The sequence below is a fragment of the Drosophila nasuta genome, unplaced genomic scaffold (genome assembly GCF_023558535.2).
Source record: "Drosophila nasuta strain 15112-1781.00 unplaced genomic scaffold, ASM2355853v1 ctg14_pilon, whole genome shotgun sequence".
Lineage (NCBI taxonomy): Eukaryota > Metazoa > Arthropoda > Insecta > Diptera > Drosophilidae > Drosophila > Drosophila nasuta.
In genome coordinates, this window is record NW_026869386.1 from 859,913 (window position 1) to 883,857 (window position 23,945).

The following is a 23,945-nucleotide window of genomic DNA, read 5'->3' on the forward strand; positions in this document are numbered from 1 at the left end:
TGCAAGACCCATAAGGCTTGCTGGTTTATATACATATAATACATAGAAAAACCATAGATTGACTGGAGTTCTCTTTGTTTTTGCTAGAACTTAATGTCAGGAAATCGTTATTTCGATTTGGTTGTGCCGACTTCTAAAAATTTATTTTTTTATCTAAAAATTAGCTGAGAATCTCAAAAAAAATAAAAATTATAAGCAAATCACTGTCACCTAACGCACCAAAAGCTTAACTCTCTGTTATGTTAAGAACCATAAAAAACAAGTAAGAAAGCTACAGTCGAGTGTGCTCGACAGTGAGATACCCGCTACCCATTTTGAATAAAAGCAATATATTGCGGTATTATTCCCAAAGTATACCAAAATACAAGCTCTAGCTTTGAGGTCGGAGAGGGTTCATATTTGTTGTTCTCCTCCACTTTAAAGTAGGGGACAGTTCATCGAAAGTATTAGTAACTGTTTCGCAAAAGTGTTATCCCCATTCGGTTTTTTTATGGTCCATGCCGATCAAGAGTTTATTTAGCCTAATTTGCTGAACTTAGAATTATATAGGCTATGCTTACTTCCGATCCATACCAGACTGCACGTCAAACTATTTTTTGCGGCAAGCGCACTGGTAAGAGATGTTTTGATTGCCGGCTCAGCAGAAGTTTTTATTAGGTCGATGAACGGTTGAAACTGTTGTAGTTGTTGATAAAGTTCCAGTTACAGTTGCTAATGGCGTCACTGTACTGTGACCGTAGTTTTTACTATCGATTGCAGCCGCACCAAATATGAGAGCGGACGATCATGAGTTATAGGATGAAGTTAATTGTTTGTAGTTGTTGGTTTTGATTTGTTGTTTAGATACTTGGCTGAAAACAATATTCCAACAAAAAATTAAATGAAAAGAAAGCTTCTTAGAACTGCAGTTATGCCCATTATATTTATTTAACATAAACAATAGCTAATAGTGAGACACATATGTAAGTATTATTGTTTCATAAGTATTATTAAATCCAATAACTTGCCTGGGACGAAAGTTATTTTGATGCTAATGGAAAACAATTTATTGTATTAATAATGTCAACCTTTTTTAGTGTACAAAGTGCCCGGATTGACTCCTGGACGTGGACAAAATATTTACAACTGCGACTACAATCAACCACCACCAAAAGGGCAGGTGTGCGATGTAGATATCAAGTCATGGTCTCCATGTACTAAGGAGAATAACTACAGTTATCACAAGAGCTCCCCATGCATTTTTCTCAAGCTAAACAAGATATACGACTGGAGGCCCGATTTTTACAATAGTTCGCAGGATTTGCCAGCTGCCATGCCCGAAAATTTGAAGACGTACATTGCCGATATCGAAAAGAAGGAGGCACACAAAGTGAGTAGTAGTACTATAAAAGACTCATAGTGAAAAAACAACTTAGAAGATACTAATGGAAGTATTCGTGTAACATAGCTTAACACAATTTGGGTCTCTTGCGAGGGAGAGAATCCGGCTGATCAAGAGAACATTGGCCCAGTCAACTATTTGCCCATTCGCGGCTTCCCAGGTTATTTCTACCCATACCAGAACTCAGAAGGATATTTGAGTCCCCTTGTTGCCGTGCACTTTCAGCGCCCGAAACGTGAGTATAACTCGAAATATGATGATTTAAATTTATATATTTTTTATTCATATGTTTCATCCTTTTCAGGGGGCATTATTATCAACATCGAATGCAAAGCCTGGGCACGCAACATTGTTCACGATCGCAAGGAAAGAATCGGATCGGTACACTACGAGCTTTTGATCGATTAATGAGAGACTAAAGAAAGGCAAGAAAATGTTAGTAACTAATAGATGTTTACTCTATTGTCTCTAATAGTCAGAATATAATAACAAACACAACACCATATTTATATTTTTCCTAAGAACTACAAATAACATCAAAAACACAACTTTGCTATTATTATACATATGCATATATACCACCAAGATAAAAATCGAGTTTGATAAATGCAAAAAGAAAATTTTTTTTGATAATGCAATCTTTGAATACAACTCCTTTTTAAATTATACAAAACGCTAAATTAAATGTAAGCTAATTACGAATCTCATTAAGAATGGTTCCATGCTATAACTGTTTTACGTGTTATTGCTTATTTAAATTAACATTTAAAAAAATACAAAAACGGAGGCAAACTAAAAATAAATTAAATTTGAAAATGATAATAAAACTGCCATTTAGAAGTGGAAATTTGTACAAGAAAGCTAAATTCTTGTTGAATGTACTCTTCAATTATAGTTATGTGAAATCCACTCCAAACAGGAAACCGAATTATAATAATAATTTATTATTATAACAGGAGTTCACATATTTAAAGTTAACAAAGTAAATCGTTTCGACCAAGAGATGTACAACTTAGATCTACAGTTCAACTTCAATTTGGGAGCCAACAAAATTTTCCAAAAAGAGTGAAACCAAAAAAATTTAAATGCATAAAATACAACAATTTTATACACAATATTTATATACAGTATCCTACGAAGAATATTTTAATCTATTTACAAAGAAACATAAATAAAAGATGCAAGTCAAATGAAATGTATAACAATCAACTCAATAAAAAAAAAAAAAACAAAAATTTCACTTTGTGTTTAGTTTATTTAACTAAGATTTTTTAGAATATCTAAGAGTCGTATCGTAGATCTTTTGAAAATAATAATAAAGCGTATAACCCCAAATCCGCGTTATACTCCCATTGAATTCAGAATTTTGGACAAGCGTCATATAATTATGAAACTACATTCAAGCACTTACGTGGTCATATGCTATTGTCATATGTTACTGTCAGATAAGATAGGCAATATTACCTAATAAAGTAGACACATTCGCAACCAAGATAAAAATCAGGTCAATGAATAGATAAGAGCTCTTATAGAGTGAGTTCTTATACTTTCTGAAAGACTGATTCTTTGTCATTTCTTTATCTCTTCCAATGTAGTTCTGTTTCATGAATGCACTTAGTAATTTTCAATAGACCTCAGCGGCGATTATTATTTTTACTTCATTAGATTTTTTAGAAGGGATAATACGACGAGGAAATCGAATTGGACGAATTACGAACATTTATTATTTGCTAACAAATATATTTGGGAAATACTCCAAGAATTCCAGGTCCGCAGCCCAACTTTTTTTTTGCTTAAAAAATTTGGTATCCAAATCTTTATTTGACTTTATTGACTAACTTTTAAGTAGAATATTACAAAAACTAGGTAACGAATCGAATTTATATTTTTGGGGTAATTGATATATTCATTAAATATATGTACATATCCCAAAACAACGTGTTGCTTGCTTTGGGTTGGTTCAGGTAAATTGCTAAATCAATTTTAATTTTTCTGTTTTTTTGCCACTTTGGTAGGCAATAATAAAATATCCACTTAATTTTTTTATACTTAATTTTTCATTGTATCCGCTGAATGGCAGCGCCGACAACAAAAACTGGCAATAAAAGAAAAAATTGGTTTTGTGCACAAACTAACATGGTATTTATTGACAAAGATTCAAAACCGCTGATAACCCAAAAAATGCGAAAAATTGTTGAAAAATAGTTTTTAATTGTTTGGTTTCAGTTTTATATGGTAAAAACAAAAAGTTAATTAAAATAGAAATGTTTCCCAAATATTAACTTTGATAACAAAAATGTGTTTGCTGGCATAATTTAAAAAATTGTATCCCGGACTTAGCACTAATAGTAATGTAATATAATGCAAATATTGTGTTCAACATTTTCATGCGTTGATAGTTTAAAGAAAGAATAGATCAGTCAATACAGAACATCAAAAAAGATTTAAATTTCCGGAGTTGAGACATGTTGCCAGGTAGTGGCAAGAGAAGAGTACATCATAAATTTCCTGAAATCAGGTTTCAGCTTGGAAAAAAGACGACATTTTAAAAATATAATAATAGTAAACCAATGACAGATAATAATGAGCATAGCTTAATGATTTACGGTTTTACAATCAAAATTAAGGAATTTTGTAAACTTTCAAGACCAATAGTTATAAGTTTTTAATATTTTGACAATAATATTAATCAGGCGTGCTCCGGTATTCACTTTTCGTTTTCGTTTTGGGAACAAACCTAGATTTTCGTTGTTAGGTGGTCCAGTTTTCACATTTTTGTTTGTCATCGTTTTTCTATCGGAACGTTTCACTTCTTACTGCTGACTTGTGTTTTGGTCAGAAACTTACATTAAAAAAAAAATCAGTGGATGGAGCTATTAATTTTAGTGAGACCGTTTTTATATCAACGTTTGTTTGATTAAATTTGGCTTTGCTCTTGGTTGGTCCCCATTCAAACTTATACATATGAAAGGGCCTCCGCTTAGTACGTTTCCGCTTTTATCGAAAAACCGATTATACCGACAAAATTTTTAACAATTCAACTGGATATTGCAATGAGGCAAAGAAAAACAAAAAATAAAAATACTGCGAAATATTGCCATCAAATTTAAGCATCAACGACGCTGTTGGAAATGTACATACATATGTACATATGCATTTATCAGTAATCGGCACACTTGCTTGTGTGCGTAGCAGCGACACAAAGGTTCTTACATTCTCAGTCTCTCTCTCTCTGCTCTCGCCTTATGGTAAGCTAAAGCTTATGAATATGCATGTATACTACTTATTATGAAAAAATCATGTATGTAATTGAATTAAATTTGTTACATTTTTTGTTTTGATTAAAAAATTATTTTATTTTTATTTTAAAACCCTATTACGAACATGGCAACCATAAAATAAACAAAAAAAAAAAACAATTTGTTTTGTTCCTTTTGGTTAGTGGGTCTTCCGGCTATTACGACGTATAATCGTCGGTCCCATGAAAGTCGCTATAATCGCTATAATCAGTATTTATTAGCAAAATACCAGTTAATAGTTTAGTTTATTGTAAATTACAACAAGTTATCCCAATAATGTCAAAAGATTGTCTATTCGTATTGTTTATGAGAAATGTACATTCCACTATCTCAGATATCGATACCTTTTATTCTGTTAATTTATGACGACTTCCCTTTGTTTTCTACATATGTATGTATGTGAGAGCCTTCGTATTTCGAAAAATGTTCCCATTTTTATGTGTGTATACTTTAAGTATACCGAAAAAAAATACCATTAAAAATGACAAATTCTAAACTCTACAAATTTGATATTAACTTAGAAACTATTGTGAGATGCGATTTTGAACTGGAAATTTCTATGCAGATTTCAAAAGCTTTCGTATAAACAAACGTAATGAATTAAAACAAATATATTAATAAATATATGTATTTACCCCAATTATTTGAAAATTTAATTACCTTTCGGGAATTAGCGTTCCTATAGAATAGGCTAGATATTACTGAACTACACCAAATCAAAGTGATGGACAAAGTCTATCTCATCTCTGTGGCACCTATGTTAAAATATCCCAAAGTTCGTTTTCCGTTAGAAAATTGGGTGAACTAGAATGTCATATGTTCAGAATATGCCTTAAGTTATTCGAGGAGGCCACCGAAATCTCTGAAGATTTTGACCTACGGTGCCACAGAACGTTGTTTTATTTTAATGTTTTTCCGGAAAACTTGAACGGCAAATAAAATATTTGACTTCTCTTCAGAAACAAAAGTTTATAATATATATATATATATGTATGTATGTACATAGTTTGCTTTGCTACACAAATTTTAAAAAATGCGTATATTAAAAATGCATAATTGAAAAATTTCGTTATCTTTTATACGAAGTTTTCAACTTACATAATATTGGTAAAGTAATAGCAAATACAATGAAAAGTAATGAAATTTTTGGCGCTTTATGTAGTTTTTCAAAAATATTATGGACACTGCCAACATTGTTACATAATAACAAAAGGATATGATGGAGTAACTTGTTGTAATTTACAATAAACTAAATTATTAACTTATATTTTGCTAATAAATACTGATTATTTTGAATATATGAATGTATATATTTTCTTTTGTTAAATTAAGGAATAGCACGAAATAAGCTTTTGTGACTTTGGGCAACTCATTTGTTAGAGACGTTACGTTTGTGCACGGTAACAGCGAATGGTGAGTTGAAAGGGAAGTGCATAAAGATTTGGTATGAACCAAAGATATGAATTAAAACAATTGTATTGAAAAATATGTTTATCCCAATAATTTTCGATCTAGAGCAAATCAAAAATACGATTTGAAAATCGTTTCCATCTAAGATCTCATTTGGAATCTGGTTGGTTATGGTTTCTGATTGTCAGCATCACTTTGATCACTTTGGAGGAACTGCTATCGGACTAACAACTAATTAGCGGAGTATATTAAAATCATCTAAAAATTAGTAAAGTAGACAGATCAAATCTATTACTTAAATGATAGATAAACAAACACAGTCAAGTGCGCTCGACTGTCCTACCTATTTTAAATAAAAACAAAACACATACATGTATGTACTATGTACATATATCATGTAAGAGTCTAGTGCGAAAACGGTATAATAGCTCAGATGCATCACTGCCATGAATATTTTCAACCAAACCAATTAAGTCAGTGCTGCAGCACCTGGGTTTCATACATATTGTATTAGAACAGACATTAGAGTTTCGTCCCAGCTGTTGACGCTGATCGAGAATTGAAATTGTTCTTTATTACGGGGATATGTACAAATATGTACCTCTTTCTGTATGTACCACATATTCAACATATGTACATATGTATGTATACTATTACATATTTAACGCCCGGATCAGATATTTTATGTTTTATTATTACAAAAGTACATATGGGTGTGTATACCTACATACATACATACATGTATGTACATATGTACATAAGTTTGTAAGAAGTCACTTAAGTCACTTAATTTCCAATCATTTGCACTCTCGGAAATGTTTAATTATGTGAATTAATACATTTTACATTTTAATACATTTATGACAGTGAACATCTGCATGCTTACATATTTTCATATGTTTCATACATACATACGTACATAGATTCATAGAGAACATTTTACAACAAGAAATACTTTCAGATTGACAAAATAACAAGTTATTTGTACAAATTTACACACAAGATAAACAGGTTCACACATGCATACATACATATGTACATATTCCATTGCATGTGCGATGCATATATGTATGAACACATGTCATCTCTTTTTTTTAATTTAGATTGGCACGAATAGTTGATTAAATAGTTAGTAGAAAAGAAGCGATTACGAACACACCAACATAACCTTAGCCCTAGAAAAAAATGCACCAAAACAATCTGTGGTATATGTATGTACATATGTATGTACACACATACTTATTTATTTATATCATGTAGATTGAGCGCATGACAAAGAGAGTGACAGAGAGAGAGAACCCAGAGAGAGTAAGCTCGTCAGCATGTGCTTGCTTGCTATTTTGTTGCTAATTTTCATACAAACAGTGCTTATGGTTAAAAATATCACGCATGGCTGTATTTCATAATGTAAAGGCAAAATTTATTAAAAAAAAAACAGTATAAAACTTAAGTTTGCATATGTACGTATCTAAATTTTTATTCTGTATTTATACATACATATAAGTATGTACATATGTAAGTGCATAACATGTGCTGATCATCTTGCTTGTGTCATGATCTTGCTCTTTTATCATATACATATGAGCTTACGTACAAATGTATACATAATGTATTTTTGTAATGCTTACTCTTTGTCTATAAACTTTACCGCCCACTAATCGTTTTGTTTATTATATGTACATATGTATGTTTTTGTACATACAAATATTCCCGTCAAACAATCATAGATGATTGTCAATTTAAACACTGTTAATGTGTTGCTAATCCGATAAAAAATATGAAATACATGAATATGTGAATATGTGAATAAATACATATGTATGTATGTACATACATATGTATGTATATATTTGACTTGGACATATTGGCAATATGGAATTAAATTAGTTTAAAACATGAGAATTTACATACGTATGCACATTAGGGCGGGTCAATTTTTTTTTCGCAAAAATCGTCCCCCATAATCGGAATCTACGAAGAATTCTAAGAAAATTTCACCATGAAACCATGTGTCTAAAATGAATTCCTAGTCCGCGCCGTGAAGCTTAAAGATTGCACTTGAGGTACATAAGGTATTTCCATGTATTTAAGGCATTTTAATGTATTTAAAAAAAAATACGCATTTTCCAATTATGTTGGAGTCAATTCTGATTCATTTTTTTACAACAAATTTTATAATTTTTTTTTTAAATTTATTTAACTTATAATTTTTTTTTTTTTTTAATTCAACAAAATGAGCCAAACTAGCCATGTACTGAGCCTCATATAAGAAAGTAGAAATAAGAGTGTGCCCACATTTAGAATAAATGATTCATTTGTCGTTTTGGATGCATTCATGCAGAAGTCTAATGTAGACAATATTCTTTCATCAAGATGGCTTCAAGTCAAGATATGTTACAAATAAAAAGATTAAGAATATGAACATAGTGTATAATTAGGTATATATAAGGCAGCCAAAGCCAAATGTGGCTAATACTTTCTATAACAATAATTTTAAATCATACTAAAATAGGGAAGGTAATATTATGAAGTACAGTAAGTATAATTTGTTGCGTAACAATAACAATGCGGCATTGTAACTTTCTCAATTGTTTTTTACTGTGTAAACGGATAATATAAATATGTACATACAAATAAAAAATAAATTAAATGTATTATTTTGATCGTGGTTAGTGGCTGTTTTCTTGGAAATGTTTATATACGAAAATAATTTGTGTATATATTACATTATGTACTTTATAGGTTGGTAAACGTGATTTTGAATTAAGATTTTTTATCAATGTCCGGTGAGTTTTTATATATCACATATCATTTTGACTTACAAGTTGCAAAGATATTTAAGGGTAGGGTACATCGTAGTCGACCATTATGAATGAGAGTTTGTACTTTCATTTGCTTGTGTTACGGCCGCATCATCGCAAAAAGCTTTCAATAGCTGTCTGCTTCATTCGAACACTCGTATCTTTCTATTCTTGTTGTTTGATTGTGTGCGTGTTGACTGAGAGGCATTGTTGAATGTGTGCGTGTTGCGCAGAGAGCACCGAAGTAACAGAAGGCCTTATCGACGCGATGACTTCGATGCCTCCACAACATTTTGTGGCTCAGTTGACGATCTTCCCTAGAGAGCGCAATACACGGCACGCAACGAAAATTGTGTACCGAATTTCAAGAACGCAATCCAAGAGTAGCTTTTTTGTGTTTTGTTTGTGTGATAGTTTATGTAAAACTGAAAATACAAAGTGAAAAAAAAAAACATAAATAAACACTTATAGTATTATGCCAAGTGATATAAATAATTTTTTCGAATATAATTAAAAATTAAAAAACATTAAAGCTTTTAAACCTATACATACAAACAATCTCAAAAAGCACTAATATGTCGAAGAATAACGGAAAAGGCGATAAATGTGAGAACGATTTTCCTCAACCGGCCCGAAAACAGACTTTTTCCGAGATGATTTATGATCCCCGGGATGGTTCCTTTTTTGGCCGTACTGGAAAGAGCTGGGGTAAGATAAAAAAAATTGTTTAGATACCCAGAAAAACGTCATTTACGGATTTTTTCTGACCAAACAAACAAACAGAATTCGAGTTTTCTCTTTATCACATTCTCTCACTGCCAACTTGAAGTCTCTTTAAGTCTAATCGTAGGAGTGTGTGGCAGTATATATTACATATTATAATGTTCATATTAAGTACATAGAAGAAACAGCAATAGTCGGCAAGAAAATGTACATATGAGAATATACTTAAATGCATACAGGCATTTCCAAAAATATAAATATATATAGAAATATTTTAATTTTACGAAATTAATGAGAAATATTATAATAATAATAAATATATTTTTGTTTTTGTTGTTTAATATTTTGATTCTCGCTTTTATTCGTAATATTTTATCAAAATCTTTGCAATTTTATTTTTAAAATATTTATACCAACAAGCTTCAACAAAATTTAAACAGAGATAAGGCAAGCATCGACTATCGGTACATTTTTTTCATAAGCCTTATGTAAATTTGGGCACGTTTGGGTTGTCACCTTACAAATATAAATATAAATTTTAAAATAAATAAAACAATAACAATACTTTATAACAAGGTGAACTAATATAATAATATATAAGACTGAATTATTTTATTATGATTTAAATGTATTGTCAGAGTAATTATTTACTGATGATTTCACTGATTTTCACATTTTTCACGATTCAAGATTTCAAGAGCTCCGTTTTTTGTCTTAATATCTCGAAAGCGACAAGGCTTGTCTTTTATTTAGAAAAAATTCTTATACAATGCATTTATCATGTAAAACATGTAAGAAAGCTACAGTCGAGTGTCCTCGTCTGTGAAATATCCGTTACCCATTGAGAATAAAAGCAAAACAATGCGGTATTCATTTTAAAATATACCAAATCAATATACCATTATAATAATAAATATACATTTATTTATATAGTACTACATTCAAAACATACCATTGAGTGCAAAATATACCAGATTGTCAGCCAAAACATTCAATAGTATTTCTTCAATAACTTCCACAATTTTTATCTATCACAAATTTTCAGAAATCCCTAATACTATAGTTATTATTGTATGTTTAAAAATCATTGCTCTAGCTTAAAAATTACGCTTATTATTAGATTTTTGTCTATTTGCTGGGCGGAAGTGGACGTGGTACAAATCTAAAACAAACTTGATCTGCGTGCAAACATAACAAATGCTGTCGAAAAAGTATAGCTCTATCTCTTATAGTCTCTGAAATTCTGACAGACTTACATGGCTATATCGTCTCGGCTGTTGCTGTTATAGGGTCGGAGATGGCTCCTTCTGCTGGTTACATACATTTGCAGTAGGCAGAAAGTTCTTATAGCCTTCTACCCTATGCGTAACGGAAAATGTGCTTTTATGACATAGTTTTTTCAGTTTAAGGATGCCACGATAGTGAGTGATCCTGGAAATGCCTATATGTACATATGTATGTATATGCATACATACGTGTGCATGTATGCATGAAATTGTTTGATGTAGGTTGCAATGATGCAACGGAAAATGGTGTACACGAAAATCTGTAATTAAATGTTATTAAATTTAAATGTAATATAAATTCAAAGGCGTTTCTCCCTTTTCATTCCTTGTTTTGAGACAGTCGATAAATAAGATTCTAATTTGTGCTAATCAGTAGACTATAAATAATTGAATAAAATCATATGAAAAAATTTGACTTACTTAATGGTAATTCTGGAAACGATTGTTTTGTACAAAGTCAGGTGCATCGTTACATCGATTCCCAAGAAATGTTTAGAGGGTCTCTTACTATAAAGTAAACTCTATTATAGTACACTACTAAATAGTAATGAGTATGGATATATAAGTAAATGTAAGATATTCAGACGACAACATGTGCGACTACGTTCTTTTTGTTCGTGCTCACAGTTGTTAGATAAACTTAAAGCGTGAACTACCTTCTGAATTAAATAAATTGATTTAGTCTATTACATAAAGTAATGGATTCTATATAGGGGTATATTACCACAAAATAACTTTTTACAAACTTGCTTTTGCGTCGTTTCCAAGACCAAAATGCAGTTGAAGTGTTTACAAATTTACATCAAATTAAATGTAAATTGTTTAGAAATAAATACATTTCAACAATTTTAGACTTCTACATTTAACTGTTAAGTAAAATAATAACATTCGTTTTAGTCACATTGATTTGGTGATATTGTGACTCTTTAAGAGTAAAATGGTCAGTTGTTATTATATGTATATAGTTATATTATTTTATCTAGTTACATTATTTTATCATCCTTACTATTATTTCATAACTCAGACCAAATGTGATGTTTACAATTGTACATTTTAGAGCACGTATAGCAAAATCACGAAAATAGCTAACTTGCATTCAATCACGTATGTGTGAATAAAACAATAAAATTGCACATTCTCGGCTTTGAGATACGCCTACCAATTTAGAGCAAATCTATTTAAAATGCATACTTACATATGTACATACATATGTATGTATGTATGTTATGCATTTTCTGGTTGCATACTTAATTATGTTATGTATTTTCTGGTGTAAGTGTTAAGGAATACAATTCGCATCATTCAAACGATTGTTTGGTGGTGCAAAAGTAAACAAAGTTAGGCAGAAAAATTAATATAGAAGGTAGAACAAATCAACCGAAAATGAACAATTTAATAAATAATGCGGGCCTGTGTGTATTCGAAAAGTATAAGTTTGTATATATTTAATTTATTATTTAATGTGGTCAATGTTATCGTCTTGGCGACCTTCAATAAAAAATTGCTCATGCCCTCCATCAGAATTCCTCTATTTAGAGCTTTATTTGTTTTTTCTTATTTTTTAAAAGTTGCAAAGCAATTTGAAACAATTTTAAAGCGCCACGTTGTAAGTACAATACTCATGATTACTTTCGATATCGCACTTTTTCGATAAATACACCAAAATATTAGTCAAAATACGGTCACCTTTTCATATCCATTACCGAATCATTGATGATGCGTTTTTATTAGCCGCATATGAAATGATGCTGCGAAAGGTTCCAATCTTCAGCAGATATAAGCTCTACCGAAAAGCATATTGATGTATTATCTGTAAAATTAAAATTAGGTAAAGCCTCGCTGGGTACCGGTAAAAAAATGTAATTTTCAATTGAAAAATATTTGAATTTATTCAAATAGATATTAATATGTAATGGGATAAAATTGATACTAACAGATTGTAGATGCAGGCTGTTTTGATATCTTTTTCACTTTGCACATATGTAGATTTGATTTGCAATGTGTTATGTCATTCATAAAATGTGGTACTGTTCTGAAGATACGCGAACTTCTCATATATGTATCTTGCTATTTTTAATGTTCTATTTTATTCTTTTTGTTTTTTTTTCACACTGATTTCGATATTATTATCGTGTAGACAACCACATATGAAGTATCACCTAAAGATTTTTTTTATTTTTCGGATGAATTCACTGTGCCCAACTGCAATAAACTATCTTTTCAATTTATAAATGTGTGTTAAAAAAAGTTTATGCTGAAGAAGCTTTCATAAATTCACAATAAATTATCCAATACTAGCTGCACTTATGTCAAGAAATACTACAACATGTTTAACATAAACAGTTAGAAGAAATGTGACATATTCAAAAATTCGAATACATATTTGTAAATTATGTAGCTTAGAAACTAAAAGCAGCTCCACGAACAGAACTATTTTTCATAAATAATTCCATGAAAAATAAGGACGAATAAATAAAATATTTCGAAATTTTGTATAAAGTTTAATGATTGAGCTCATGAAATATGATTATTGATGTTATTTTAGTTATATGTTGAACAAATATGCGATATTTTCGACAAGCTATATTAAAACACAGATTATTTAAATAGTTAACCTTTCCGACATGGTGGCGAATTTTAATAACCCTTACGGGCATTTTGTGTCATTTCATGTCAACAGGCCCTAAGCCCATTGCTGCCACACCTGTTATTGCCCATATGGCAAATAAAACTCGGACTCATTACTACGCGTATAGGTTTATTTGTAAATATACATATGTATATGTATTCCTATCACATATTCAATTGTCTAGTGGTTTTACTAACTTATTATTTATTCAAGGGGTATCTTTTTGCAAACTACATTATTCGTACTAGATACACACCACTATAATATTGTTATTTCTAAAACGTAACATAGCAACAACACTATATGTATGACCGTAGATCATGTAGGTGGACAACAGACCTGAGTTCTAACATATGGGTAATTGTTGAGAACGGTACTATTTTAATAAAAAAAATAGAACATAAACTGAAACAATTCTACAAATTAATAAAGGCTTTTGTTATAGCTCTGAACATCAGTACATATTATATTGTTAGAGTTAAGATTGCTTTTAGAAACTTTTTCTTTTTTACTAAAAAGTACATATATTCGCGAATTTTGTTTGTATTTCGCACGAATTTATTCATTTTTGTAATTATCTTTACACGGAAAAAAAATTCCAAAATCAACTACTTTAAAAGTTTTCCACGCCACATTTTCGTCAGACATTTTCGTAATATACATATATGTATGTAACATATGTATGTATGTATGTCGTTTCAACTATTATAATGTTTCGGATACGATTCAATTGTTAACATGTTTGCGAAATTGGAGAATGTGAAATAAGTTTAATCACAAAAGTGTCTAAACAAAATAAATAATGTATGAAAAGAAAATACGCTTTAATTTCCACTCATTTTGGACTGAAATACATTTTCAGCAAAGCAAACCGGAAAAGCTTTGAATTTCATTATATTATAAATACCGATTTGGCCTGCATTTCGTAATGTATCATTGTTGAAGTATTGTCGCACTCAACAAGCAAAATGGGGGTTGCAATAGGCACCTTTGTTATTCTATGTTACATTTAAAACCGGTTCGATCTGCTGATTGTCAGACTTTATTTCATTATGCATATTTATTGACCCTTGAAATCATTTGAGGTAACTAGTGCTATGGCTGCAACGAACAATGGAAGATGGTTATTGATTTGTTGAAATGTTTACATGAGACCTTCTACTTTTGTTTTGTGTTTAAAGCGCCTCTTATTTTCTTAAAAATGTATACCCGGTAAAACCAACATAGCACAATTGACTTATTAGCCAAGCTAGAAACATTTTTAATGTGTAACAATTAAGAAATATGTTTTTATATTACTTTGCAATAAATGTATGTGCATCTGATCGATTTTTTCGAATATGAACTTAACGGTTGCTCTGAATTAAATACGAAAACATAGCTTTTGTGACACCTAGTATGTTTACCAAGTCATAATTTCTAAAGATTTACACGGCATCCTGTATAATACGATTTTTGGCTATTTGTAAATGACAAACGGTGTATCAACCTTAGTGTTTACATTCCAAGTGAGGCAGTCACTTACGGGTGGTAAGACTTTATTATATTGGCGACGGTCGACGGTATACAACGCCTTAAAGGTCTTTGTGCAGAAGGCTAAATTGATGGACGCAGATACTCGCCCTTATTGACAACGCATAAATGTTTGTTTTCTCGTTTTCGTCTAATGAAAGGGAGATAGCTGATGTCATGAAATGCTAGTACTTACATACATATGTACATATGTATATACACATGTTATACTTCCTTAACTTAGGTACCGATGTGCTTGCAGCTCATGTAGTTTGACAAATAAGCAAAGAAGTTTCATTGCATTTAAATTTATCGCACAATCCAGTCTTAACTTCGTTCCTTTCTTCTCAAAATGTTCATTACATTTTAAAATCATTATTATTTATATAATATACATTTTAATTCATATTTATATTTGTGCATGCGAAAACCATTTGCCATTCTTATGATATCATGCTTTGACAATTAATCTAAAACAGTCGGAGTCTAGAATTTATCATATCTCTTCCTATCTATAGTTCTTGTTAAACATAATCAAATAGAGTATTAATTGGCAATACACATGTGAACATTAAATATTCTTTATAAGAGAGCTCCAAATTGGGGTTTCTTCGATAACACTTTTAATCTTGCACATTTATTTGCCATTAAATACAATGGTTATAAATACATAACCGGGCAAAATTTTATAGAGTTCTTCAATTTTACTTTGGATTTATGTTTCCTGAATGTGTTCCTTTGTTAAATGAATTATTATATATATTATAGGAAGCAATTCTTCTAGATTATCCGACACAATCTCATATCCATTATTCTCTTTGAGTTTTGATAATGGACTTTTTGTTTTTGGCAATAAGTAAAGAATAATGATTATTTTGTTCTTATTTCTGATAGTTTTCGCATTTCTGGTGCAGTTTTCAAAAATATTGTCATGATTATTATCATATAATTATAGTTAACAAAAAAGTGAAAGGAAAGAAGATCACGGCCAATAGAAAAGTTCTTTGAGTCGCGAAATTTGAAGTAAGTAAAATTCAATGCCGCAATGCAATGCAAAAATTCAATCAAGAGCGATTACGAATACCATCGGCCTGGATTTTCTTACTTTGACAGTCTGAAATCATCAATGGGTTGTAGTCGGAGTTAAATAGCTCCTGGCATTGTGTCCAATTGGAGCTTTGGGTTAGCTTCATTGAGCAAATTCAATTCAAATACAATTCAAATAATTTACGGTAAGTGATTAACGATGACTGCACAGGCGTTTTCCGATACTAGGCATCATTTTCCATATCGTTGAACCACTTTTGTAAATCTTTTTTTTTTAAATTAAGTATTCAAAAATGTCTATCTAATACGTGTTCTCACTAGGAAACCTATATACATATATGAAATAAGCTGTGGTACTTTTTTTTGGCATTTTTTTGTTTTTCAATAATTTTATATACTAAACAAAAAATTAGAGGATAAATAAAAAAATATCTTGTATTTTAAAACATTAAACTATAATCCTGCGTTTAAATAAAGTTAATACCTCTTTTAGTTTGGCCAGTATACTGATTCAAAGTTGTCGGTTGGTGGTGGTTGAAATAAGCTGTGAACCACTGTATGTAAATTGCTAGCGCCCAGACGATTTCGAAATACGCTGCAAACGGCATTGAATTCAATTCAGTTTCAGATCGACTGTGGAACGCTGAGCATGGATGTGATTTGTCGTACAGTCTTTTCTTTTGAATGCGTGGGTGTTTTTACATTTACCTGCTTGAGCATATTCATAAGCTAATACATGAGCTAATCCCATCGAAAGTCTCGTGTATTTTTTAAATCGATCTAAATTTTTTTAACTTTTTGATCCTTTTCGCTTACTGATTTTTTTATTACTTAAAATGTTGTATTTTGAACGTACACTTAGTCCTCCACAAAACTTACAATTGACATACGAAAAAGAAGATAAAGCACATCTACATCTAGTTAGTGTATTTATCGATTAAGGGAAACAACAGGCAATCATTTAATGTGTGAGCAATGTTGGGTGAGTGTGTGTGTTTATGTCCGAGTTCTTCTAATTGAAGACATATTAATGTCGGCAGCCACGTATTTGGGGTGTATAAACATATGTACATATGTATGTATGTATATATCGATATTTGTAACACACGCCACGGACGTCCACCTTGACCGGGGCCATACCGTGGAGAACCGGTCGTCTAACAGTTGCCGTAGGAATTGTCATCGAGTAGACATTCATCATAGTAACAGCACTGAACTACTGAACTTGAATAGCGCATGTTGTTTTGGTCATTGTCAAACTTTTTGCCGAATAGCCCATCCCGCAGAAATAACTTAGGCAATATTCTGTGTATTGTGTATTACAATGATGAAGTAATCAGTCGAAAACTTCAGTTAAAATTAATTGATGGCCGAAAACTAGGAGAGAAAGGATATAGACAAAAAAAATTTATTGACCAAATTGATAACTTTTTACTGGAAACAGAAAGATAATTTCAGAATCAGTCCATTAAAATAATGCGAAACGCTAATAAGTCGGGTCAATTAATGAATACAGCATTAAATATAATATACATATGTATAAATATGCGTCACACTTTTATATAAAAAATCGCGATCACTACCCATTTCTAAAATCAAAGCGGTGAGGTACAAAAAATACAAAATCCGTATAGTAAAAACAAAAAATAATATAGTAGATATACATTTAAGATATATTTAACATTTTGGAAACTGTGTTTCAAGCAGCTCAGACGGGTTTTGTAACGAAATCACGTTCTTTGCCTATTTCAATAACAATATTTTGCAATATTTTTTATTTAAAATTTTATATATATTATAGTTTTGCGACTTCACAATATTAATTAATGCTATTTCTCTTTACTAGAAAATTCCTCACACGTATTCTTTTTAATTTTTTAATTAATCGTCATGATGCTTCTATTCACTTTGCCGATATGAGTACGGAATTATAGTTTGTCTATTCTTCCGCATATAAATGCATGCTAATTTGACATCTACATACATTTCAAAATCGGAGTATCGATACGTTTAACAATTTTGTTGTGCTGGGAACTGCGGAACGAAATGTCGCCGCAAAAAAATGCTAACCAATTTCTTTCCACTGAATTCTATTATTTTTATTATACACTTTAAGCATTTAAGTAATTGAATTAAAGAAATTAATTTCTGTAATGTTAATTTCTGTTTGTCATTCCAAGGGGGGGTCAGAAATAAGTTGTTATTAAAATAATAACATCCTTTATTGATCTTCTGGCGGTCTTAAATTAACGTCAATAAACCAAATATACAATTAACATATGTTTACTTTTCATGTCGGCGAGAAAAACTGGCTTAAGCATTTGTTTTCAAAACGAAAACCAAATGTGAATGTGAAAACTGGAGCCTCGTTGTAAGTTCTATCTTTGAGATCTATGTAGTTTCACACCAACTGGCGGACATGACTAAATCTTCTCGGCTACTAGTGTTGATTGGATCTTGAAAAATATACCGACAAAAATGTTGGCCGATAATGTGACACTTCTAATTTTTTGAAATACATGGAGAAAAATCGAACTTTTGGTTAGTTTAAGTTTCACTACTAACTACATAATAGTACGTGGTTACTGGCTTTTCGGCTGATTTCGAAAATCGACGTCACACAGTATTGCTTCAGTTATTACATTCACATTTCGTTTTTGTTTATTTTCACATCCACTAGTTTCTTTAGATTTTCAAAACGAGTTTGTCATATCGAAATGACAAGCAAATACCTTTTTCTATATCAAATCGTATCTTATTTGCAAAAGGAAGAAAATAGTTAACTTATTGGTTTATTGGCGTTAATTTCAGACCGCCAGAAGATCAATTAAGCATGTAATTATTTTTAAAACATTTAAGTTCTGAACCCCACCTTGAATTCGCAAATAAAATTTTGCCGTCGATAATAACAATTTTCGTTTTGGTGAGCGAGCGATAAATCTGTCACCATGAGATATCGAAAAAGTTTCTGTACTTTTGTTGGAATTAGAAAACTAAATAAAAATTTAAAACAACATTTAAATTCTGAACCCCACCTTGAATTCGCAAATAAAATTTTGCCGTCGATAATAACAATTTTCGTTTTGGTGAGCGAGCGATAAATCTGTCCCCATGAGTTATCGCTAAAGTTTCTGTACTTTTGTTGAAATTAGAAAACTAAATAAATTTGTTAAGTGTAATGGGTGGCATTAATTTATTTGAAGTTGTGAAAACATGTTTTTTTATAAATTAATTTGTTTAAATTAATTACTTTATTGCTAAAAGTGCATAAAAAAGTATTTAAAATCAATGGAATCAAATAGGTTAAAAAGGTGGTCCCTTTTTTTGTGGAAAACAGCTGATTGCCGTTTAACTATTTTTTTTTTTTAATATATGTAGTTATATTACTTTCAGGGGATAGTATTAATCAAGTATGTAGAATAAAATCTTTATGTCAGTTCTATCGAGGCAGGCAATTGAAAATACGAAATGTTTTTTTCGCGTTGATTACTTTGGACAAAACCAGCTTTCAGCTGTTTCAGCAGTAAGCAATTCAAATAACAAAACGATGAACGAAAAGTAGTGAAATCCGGAGCACCTAAAAAACGAAAAGGTACGCTTTGGTCCTAAAATGAACGAAAATGATTTGCAGTGCTCGTACATTCCAGACGATGTCCGAAATTTTTTTTTCCCAAGGCAGCGTTAGGGCAATACGTAAATACATGCCATGTCAACCAGATAGTTTCGTTTTAATACATAATAGTTCAAATATAAAATTGGGAATATGCCAAGAAAAATGGTTCCAAAATGTAAGAGATCAAATTACATTTATTTAAACTGAACAAGCGTGTACTTAAAGTAATTTATTAAATTCTATTCTTCAGTGTCTCGCCAGTTCCAGGTTGCCGGGGTGAGCGTCGTTATCGGGACTCTATGAAGATTGTGCTGTGGAGGTGTTACTCTCCCAATGCGCTTGACTTGTGGCAATTAGAAGTTATAATGTTTTTTTGCGCAGATGGCCGGAGAAATTATATTTTCAAGACTTTGCTTGCGTTAATCAAATATAAAACTAAAAACTCAAAGTATTAGGAATTACAGCTAAAGCTAAGCATGACCAGTGGAAAAGTAGAGGCAACGGTTCTTCCTATAAATCAGTTGATGCTCTCTCAGCAAAATATGTCCCAAATGCATTGCCACATACGATTGTTGCATTCGCGTGGATCCCTATATGACTTCGTCCTGCGAGAGTGCAAGGGTTAGATGTTTACTAGCGAGTGACGCTTGTTAACTTGTATGTTTTTATACCCGCTACCCATAGGGTAGAAGGGTATTATAACTTTGTCCCGACAGGAAATGTATGTAACAGGTAGAAGGAGGCATCTCCGACCCTATAAAGTATATATATTCTTGATCAGCGTCAACAGCCGGGACGATCCAGCCATGTCCGTCTGTCTGTCTGTCCGTCCGTCCGAATGAACACCTAGATCTCAGAGTCTATAAGAGGATAGAGCTATACTTTTTCGACAGCATTTGTTATGTTTGCACGCAGATCAAGTTTGTTTCAAAATTTTGCCACGCCCCTTTCCGCCCCCGCAAATCAATAAAATCGAATAACAAGCGTAATATTATAGCTAGAGTTGCGAATTTTGGTAAATACAATAATAACTATAGTATTCATTAGAGGTGGAGAACTATCGATAGTCTGCGCCATGATAGTGATTGATAGTTTCCATAAACTATCAACTATCGACGATATCATGGAAAATCTATCGTCGATAGCTGTCGATAGTGCAGTAAAAGAAAATAATTTAATTAGTTTTTAAAATAATCCATATTTGTTTAAAGTATAAGATTATGAAATTGGTCCTCCAATCTTTATCTAAAAATAATAAATAATTATTATTCAAATAATATGAATTTTTATTTTTTAGGTTTACCTTAACTTCTATTTATATATTTATTTCAACTAATAATTTTGTACACCTATTTGAAATGATTTGTCCTGCTTTGCCGAAGACCCTCTCCGACTCTACGGAGAGCGTGTCGATAGTGGCCAACCATCGATAGTCCCGATAGTGCCATCGATGATTCTCATCCTCTAGTATTTATGAGTCCTAAGAATTTGATTGCGATCAGATAAAAATTGTGGAAGGTATTAAAGAAATACTTTTGTATGGACAAAAACGCCTACTTACTAGGGGTCTTAGTTGCTTTGGCCGACAATCTGGTACATTGTGCCGTCTATGGTATATTTTGAATGTGGCACTATATTGATATACCAAATATACCATTCGGTATATTTTTGTATTTTGTAGTATTTTCGGTATATTTTTAAAATAATACCGCAATATTTTGCTTTTATTCAAAATGGGTAGCGGGTATCTCAAAGTAAATTAATAATGATTTTGAGAAAAAAGAGCGAAATTAGACCTTGAACCTCGGACTGACATGTCAGCAATTGCTTTACTGGTCTGTACAGCATTTACGGTCATAGCATGAGTCGAAATTTAATTGGCTACTGGCAATTTACCGGTCTTCACATTTGAAATACGTTATCTTGTTTAGTAATTTGTAACAACTTTGCTTTGCTCGGGTTAACTCCTAATCCTGTGGATATTTTATACCCGCCTCCCGTAAGGTGTCGTAACTTTCTGCTTGCAGGAAATGTATTTAACAGGGAGAAGGAGGCATATACGGCCGATAAAAAAAAATATGATCTTGACCAGCGTCAACTGCTGAGACGATAGAGATATAATGTTTTTTTGACATCACTTGTTTATATTTGAATGTAGATCAAGTTTCTTTTGAATTTTTGACCCGCCCACTTCGGCTCTCGCAATTCGAAAAAAAAACAAGTAAGAAAGCTACAGTCGAGTGCACTCGACTGTGAGATACCCGCTACCCATTTTGAATAAAAGAAATATATTTTGCGATATTTTTCTCAAAATATACCAAATATACTGCAAAAATACTAAAAATATACCAAATAGTATATTTGGTATATTGATATAGCACCGCATTCAAAATATACCATAGACGGCACAATATACCAGATTGTCATCTAAAGCAACTAAGACCCCTAGTAATCATAACTACTATAGTTATTATTGTATATACCAAAATTGGCAACTCTAGCTTTAAAATTACGCTTGTTATTCGATTTTTTTGATTTGCGGAGGCGGAAGTGGGCGTGGCAAAAATTTGAAACAAACTTGATCTGCGTGCAAACATAACAAATGCTGTCGAAAAAAAATTATAGCTCTATCTGTTATAGTCTCTGAGATCCAGTGTTTCATACGGACGGACGGACAGACACACAGACACACAGACGGACAGACGGACATGGCTATATCGTTTGGGCTGTTGACGCTGATCAAGAATATATATACTTTATAGGGTTGGAGATGCCTCCTTCTACCTGTTACATACATTTCCTGCCGGCACAAAGTTATAATACCCTTCTACCCTGTGGGTAGCGGGTATAATCACGTCAGACCGAAATTGCCATTCGCATACCATTCATACATAGATGCATACATACAACCGTAAGCACAGCAGTGAATACCTCCGTATTTTAATGTAATTATTAATTCATTACTTCAGAGCATATTCAAAAAAATAAACTTTTGAGTAATTACATTGTCTTTTATCAATTTGCAGGCCAACTTTTTTTATTTTATGCCATCTTTTATATTATACTTGCAATTCTATTTGCAATTTGCATGCAGGGCTTGCTAGCCTCAGTTGATGATTATAAGCCAAAATGGCAACTTGAAGAGTCTTTGATAGGCACAAATCCCGGCTTAGGATTCCGTCCACTTAGTGAACAGACCGAACGAGGTTCAGTTATTGAGTTTGACAATAAGAAGCCCGCTGAGATTAAGTACTGGACTGGCTTGCTTGATGATTTTCTTAAAGGTAAGTTTCCGAGACTATCGAGCATTTTGTGAAATTTTTCTAAACACTATACCGAATGTCCTAGGAGAATTATCCACCAAAATAAATATAATATTAAAGAATATTACATTCGCATATACGTTTGTACATTCGCAGATTATAAGCAAACTGAAGGACGCAAGATGAAACACTGCGACTACAATCAAAGCCGTAACCCTAACGACGTATGTGTTGTCGATGAAAATCAATTTGGACCATGTTCCTCTGCAAATGGCTATGGTTATAGGGTAGGAAAGCCCTGCATATTCCTTAAATTGAACAAGATTTATGGCTGGGTTCCCGAAATCTATGATACACCCGCACTTAATATGCCGGACGATCTTCAACATCTTTTTAACCAAACTAGTGAGGTTGAAGTAAGTTAAATACACATTATAATAATTAAAATGAGTAAATAAACTAATTTATTTACCAAATTTGTAATTGCAGCGTCAGAAAATTTGGGTATCCTGCAATGGCCACTACGGCAAGGATAAGGAGCAATTTCAGAATATAAGTTATTATCCAAGTCAGGGTATTCCAACATATTATTATCCGTATTTGAATCAACCTGGCTACTTAAGTCCCATTGTTGCTGTACAATTCAATAGTCCACCCATCGGCTCAATGTTGGATGTAGAGTGTCGCGCTTGGGCTAAAAATATCATTTATAGTGGAAGTATACGTGATCGCATGGGATCGGTAACTTTTCAATTTTTAATGGATTAGGATACCAACAATAAAACCATCATGTGATCGCAGCAAACAACGCAAGCCTTATGAGATCTGAATCCTTACCATCGATTAATAAATCAAATTCTTTATCTAAATACTTAAATAAAGTTTCAAGATTAAAATATGTTGTGTATATTTACATAAAAAGAATGTTACAAGTGTCAATAGTTATACAAATCTGCCGATAAATAAAATGTGAAGTTATAA

General features: G+C 31.8%; 2 protein-coding genes and 1 long non-coding RNA gene across 6 annotated transcripts in view; 2 read left to right on the plus strand and 1 right to left on the minus strand.

The window, feature by feature from the left end:
• The window catches only part of LOC132797606 (sodium/potassium-transporting ATPase subunit beta-2), a 39,283-nt gene extending 20,745 nt beyond the window's left edge, over positions 1–18,538 (plus strand). For 3 of the 4 annotated variants that reach the window (XM_060809364.1, XM_060809366.1, XM_060809367.1), the window contains 4 exons: positions 1,077–1,369; positions 1,448–1,616; positions 1,686–7,550; positions 15,997–18,538. In XM_060809364.1, coding sequence (XP_060665347.1) covers positions 1,077–1,369; positions 1,448–1,616; positions 1,686–1,789 — 566 coding nt within the window. In that variant the 3' untranslated portion in view covers positions 1,790–7,550; positions 15,997–18,538. The remainder of the gene's footprint in view (positions 1–1,076; positions 1,370–1,447; positions 1,617–1,685; positions 7,551–15,996) is intronic. The other variant, XM_060809365.1, reaches the window with a different exon arrangement.
• On the plus strand, positions 9,195–23,945 carry LOC132797608 (sodium/potassium-transporting ATPase subunit beta-1). Its single transcript, XM_060809368.1, has 4 exons — positions 9,195–9,599; positions 22,728–22,985; positions 23,121–23,380; positions 23,454–23,945. Exons 1-4 carry the CDS (start codon positions 9,467–9,469, stop codon positions 23,730–23,732), a joined length of 930 nt encoding a protein of 309 aa, XP_060665351.1. The 5' UTR covers positions 9,195–9,466; the 3' UTR covers positions 23,733–23,945.
• LOC132797590 (uncharacterized) lies at positions 9,972–12,703 on the minus strand. Its single transcript, XR_009633733.1, has 3 exons — positions 12,389–12,703; positions 11,321–11,407; positions 9,972–11,160 (listed from the first exon to the last, which is right to left on the minus strand). It is a non-coding gene; the product is annotated as an uncharacterized LOC132797590 (long non-coding RNA).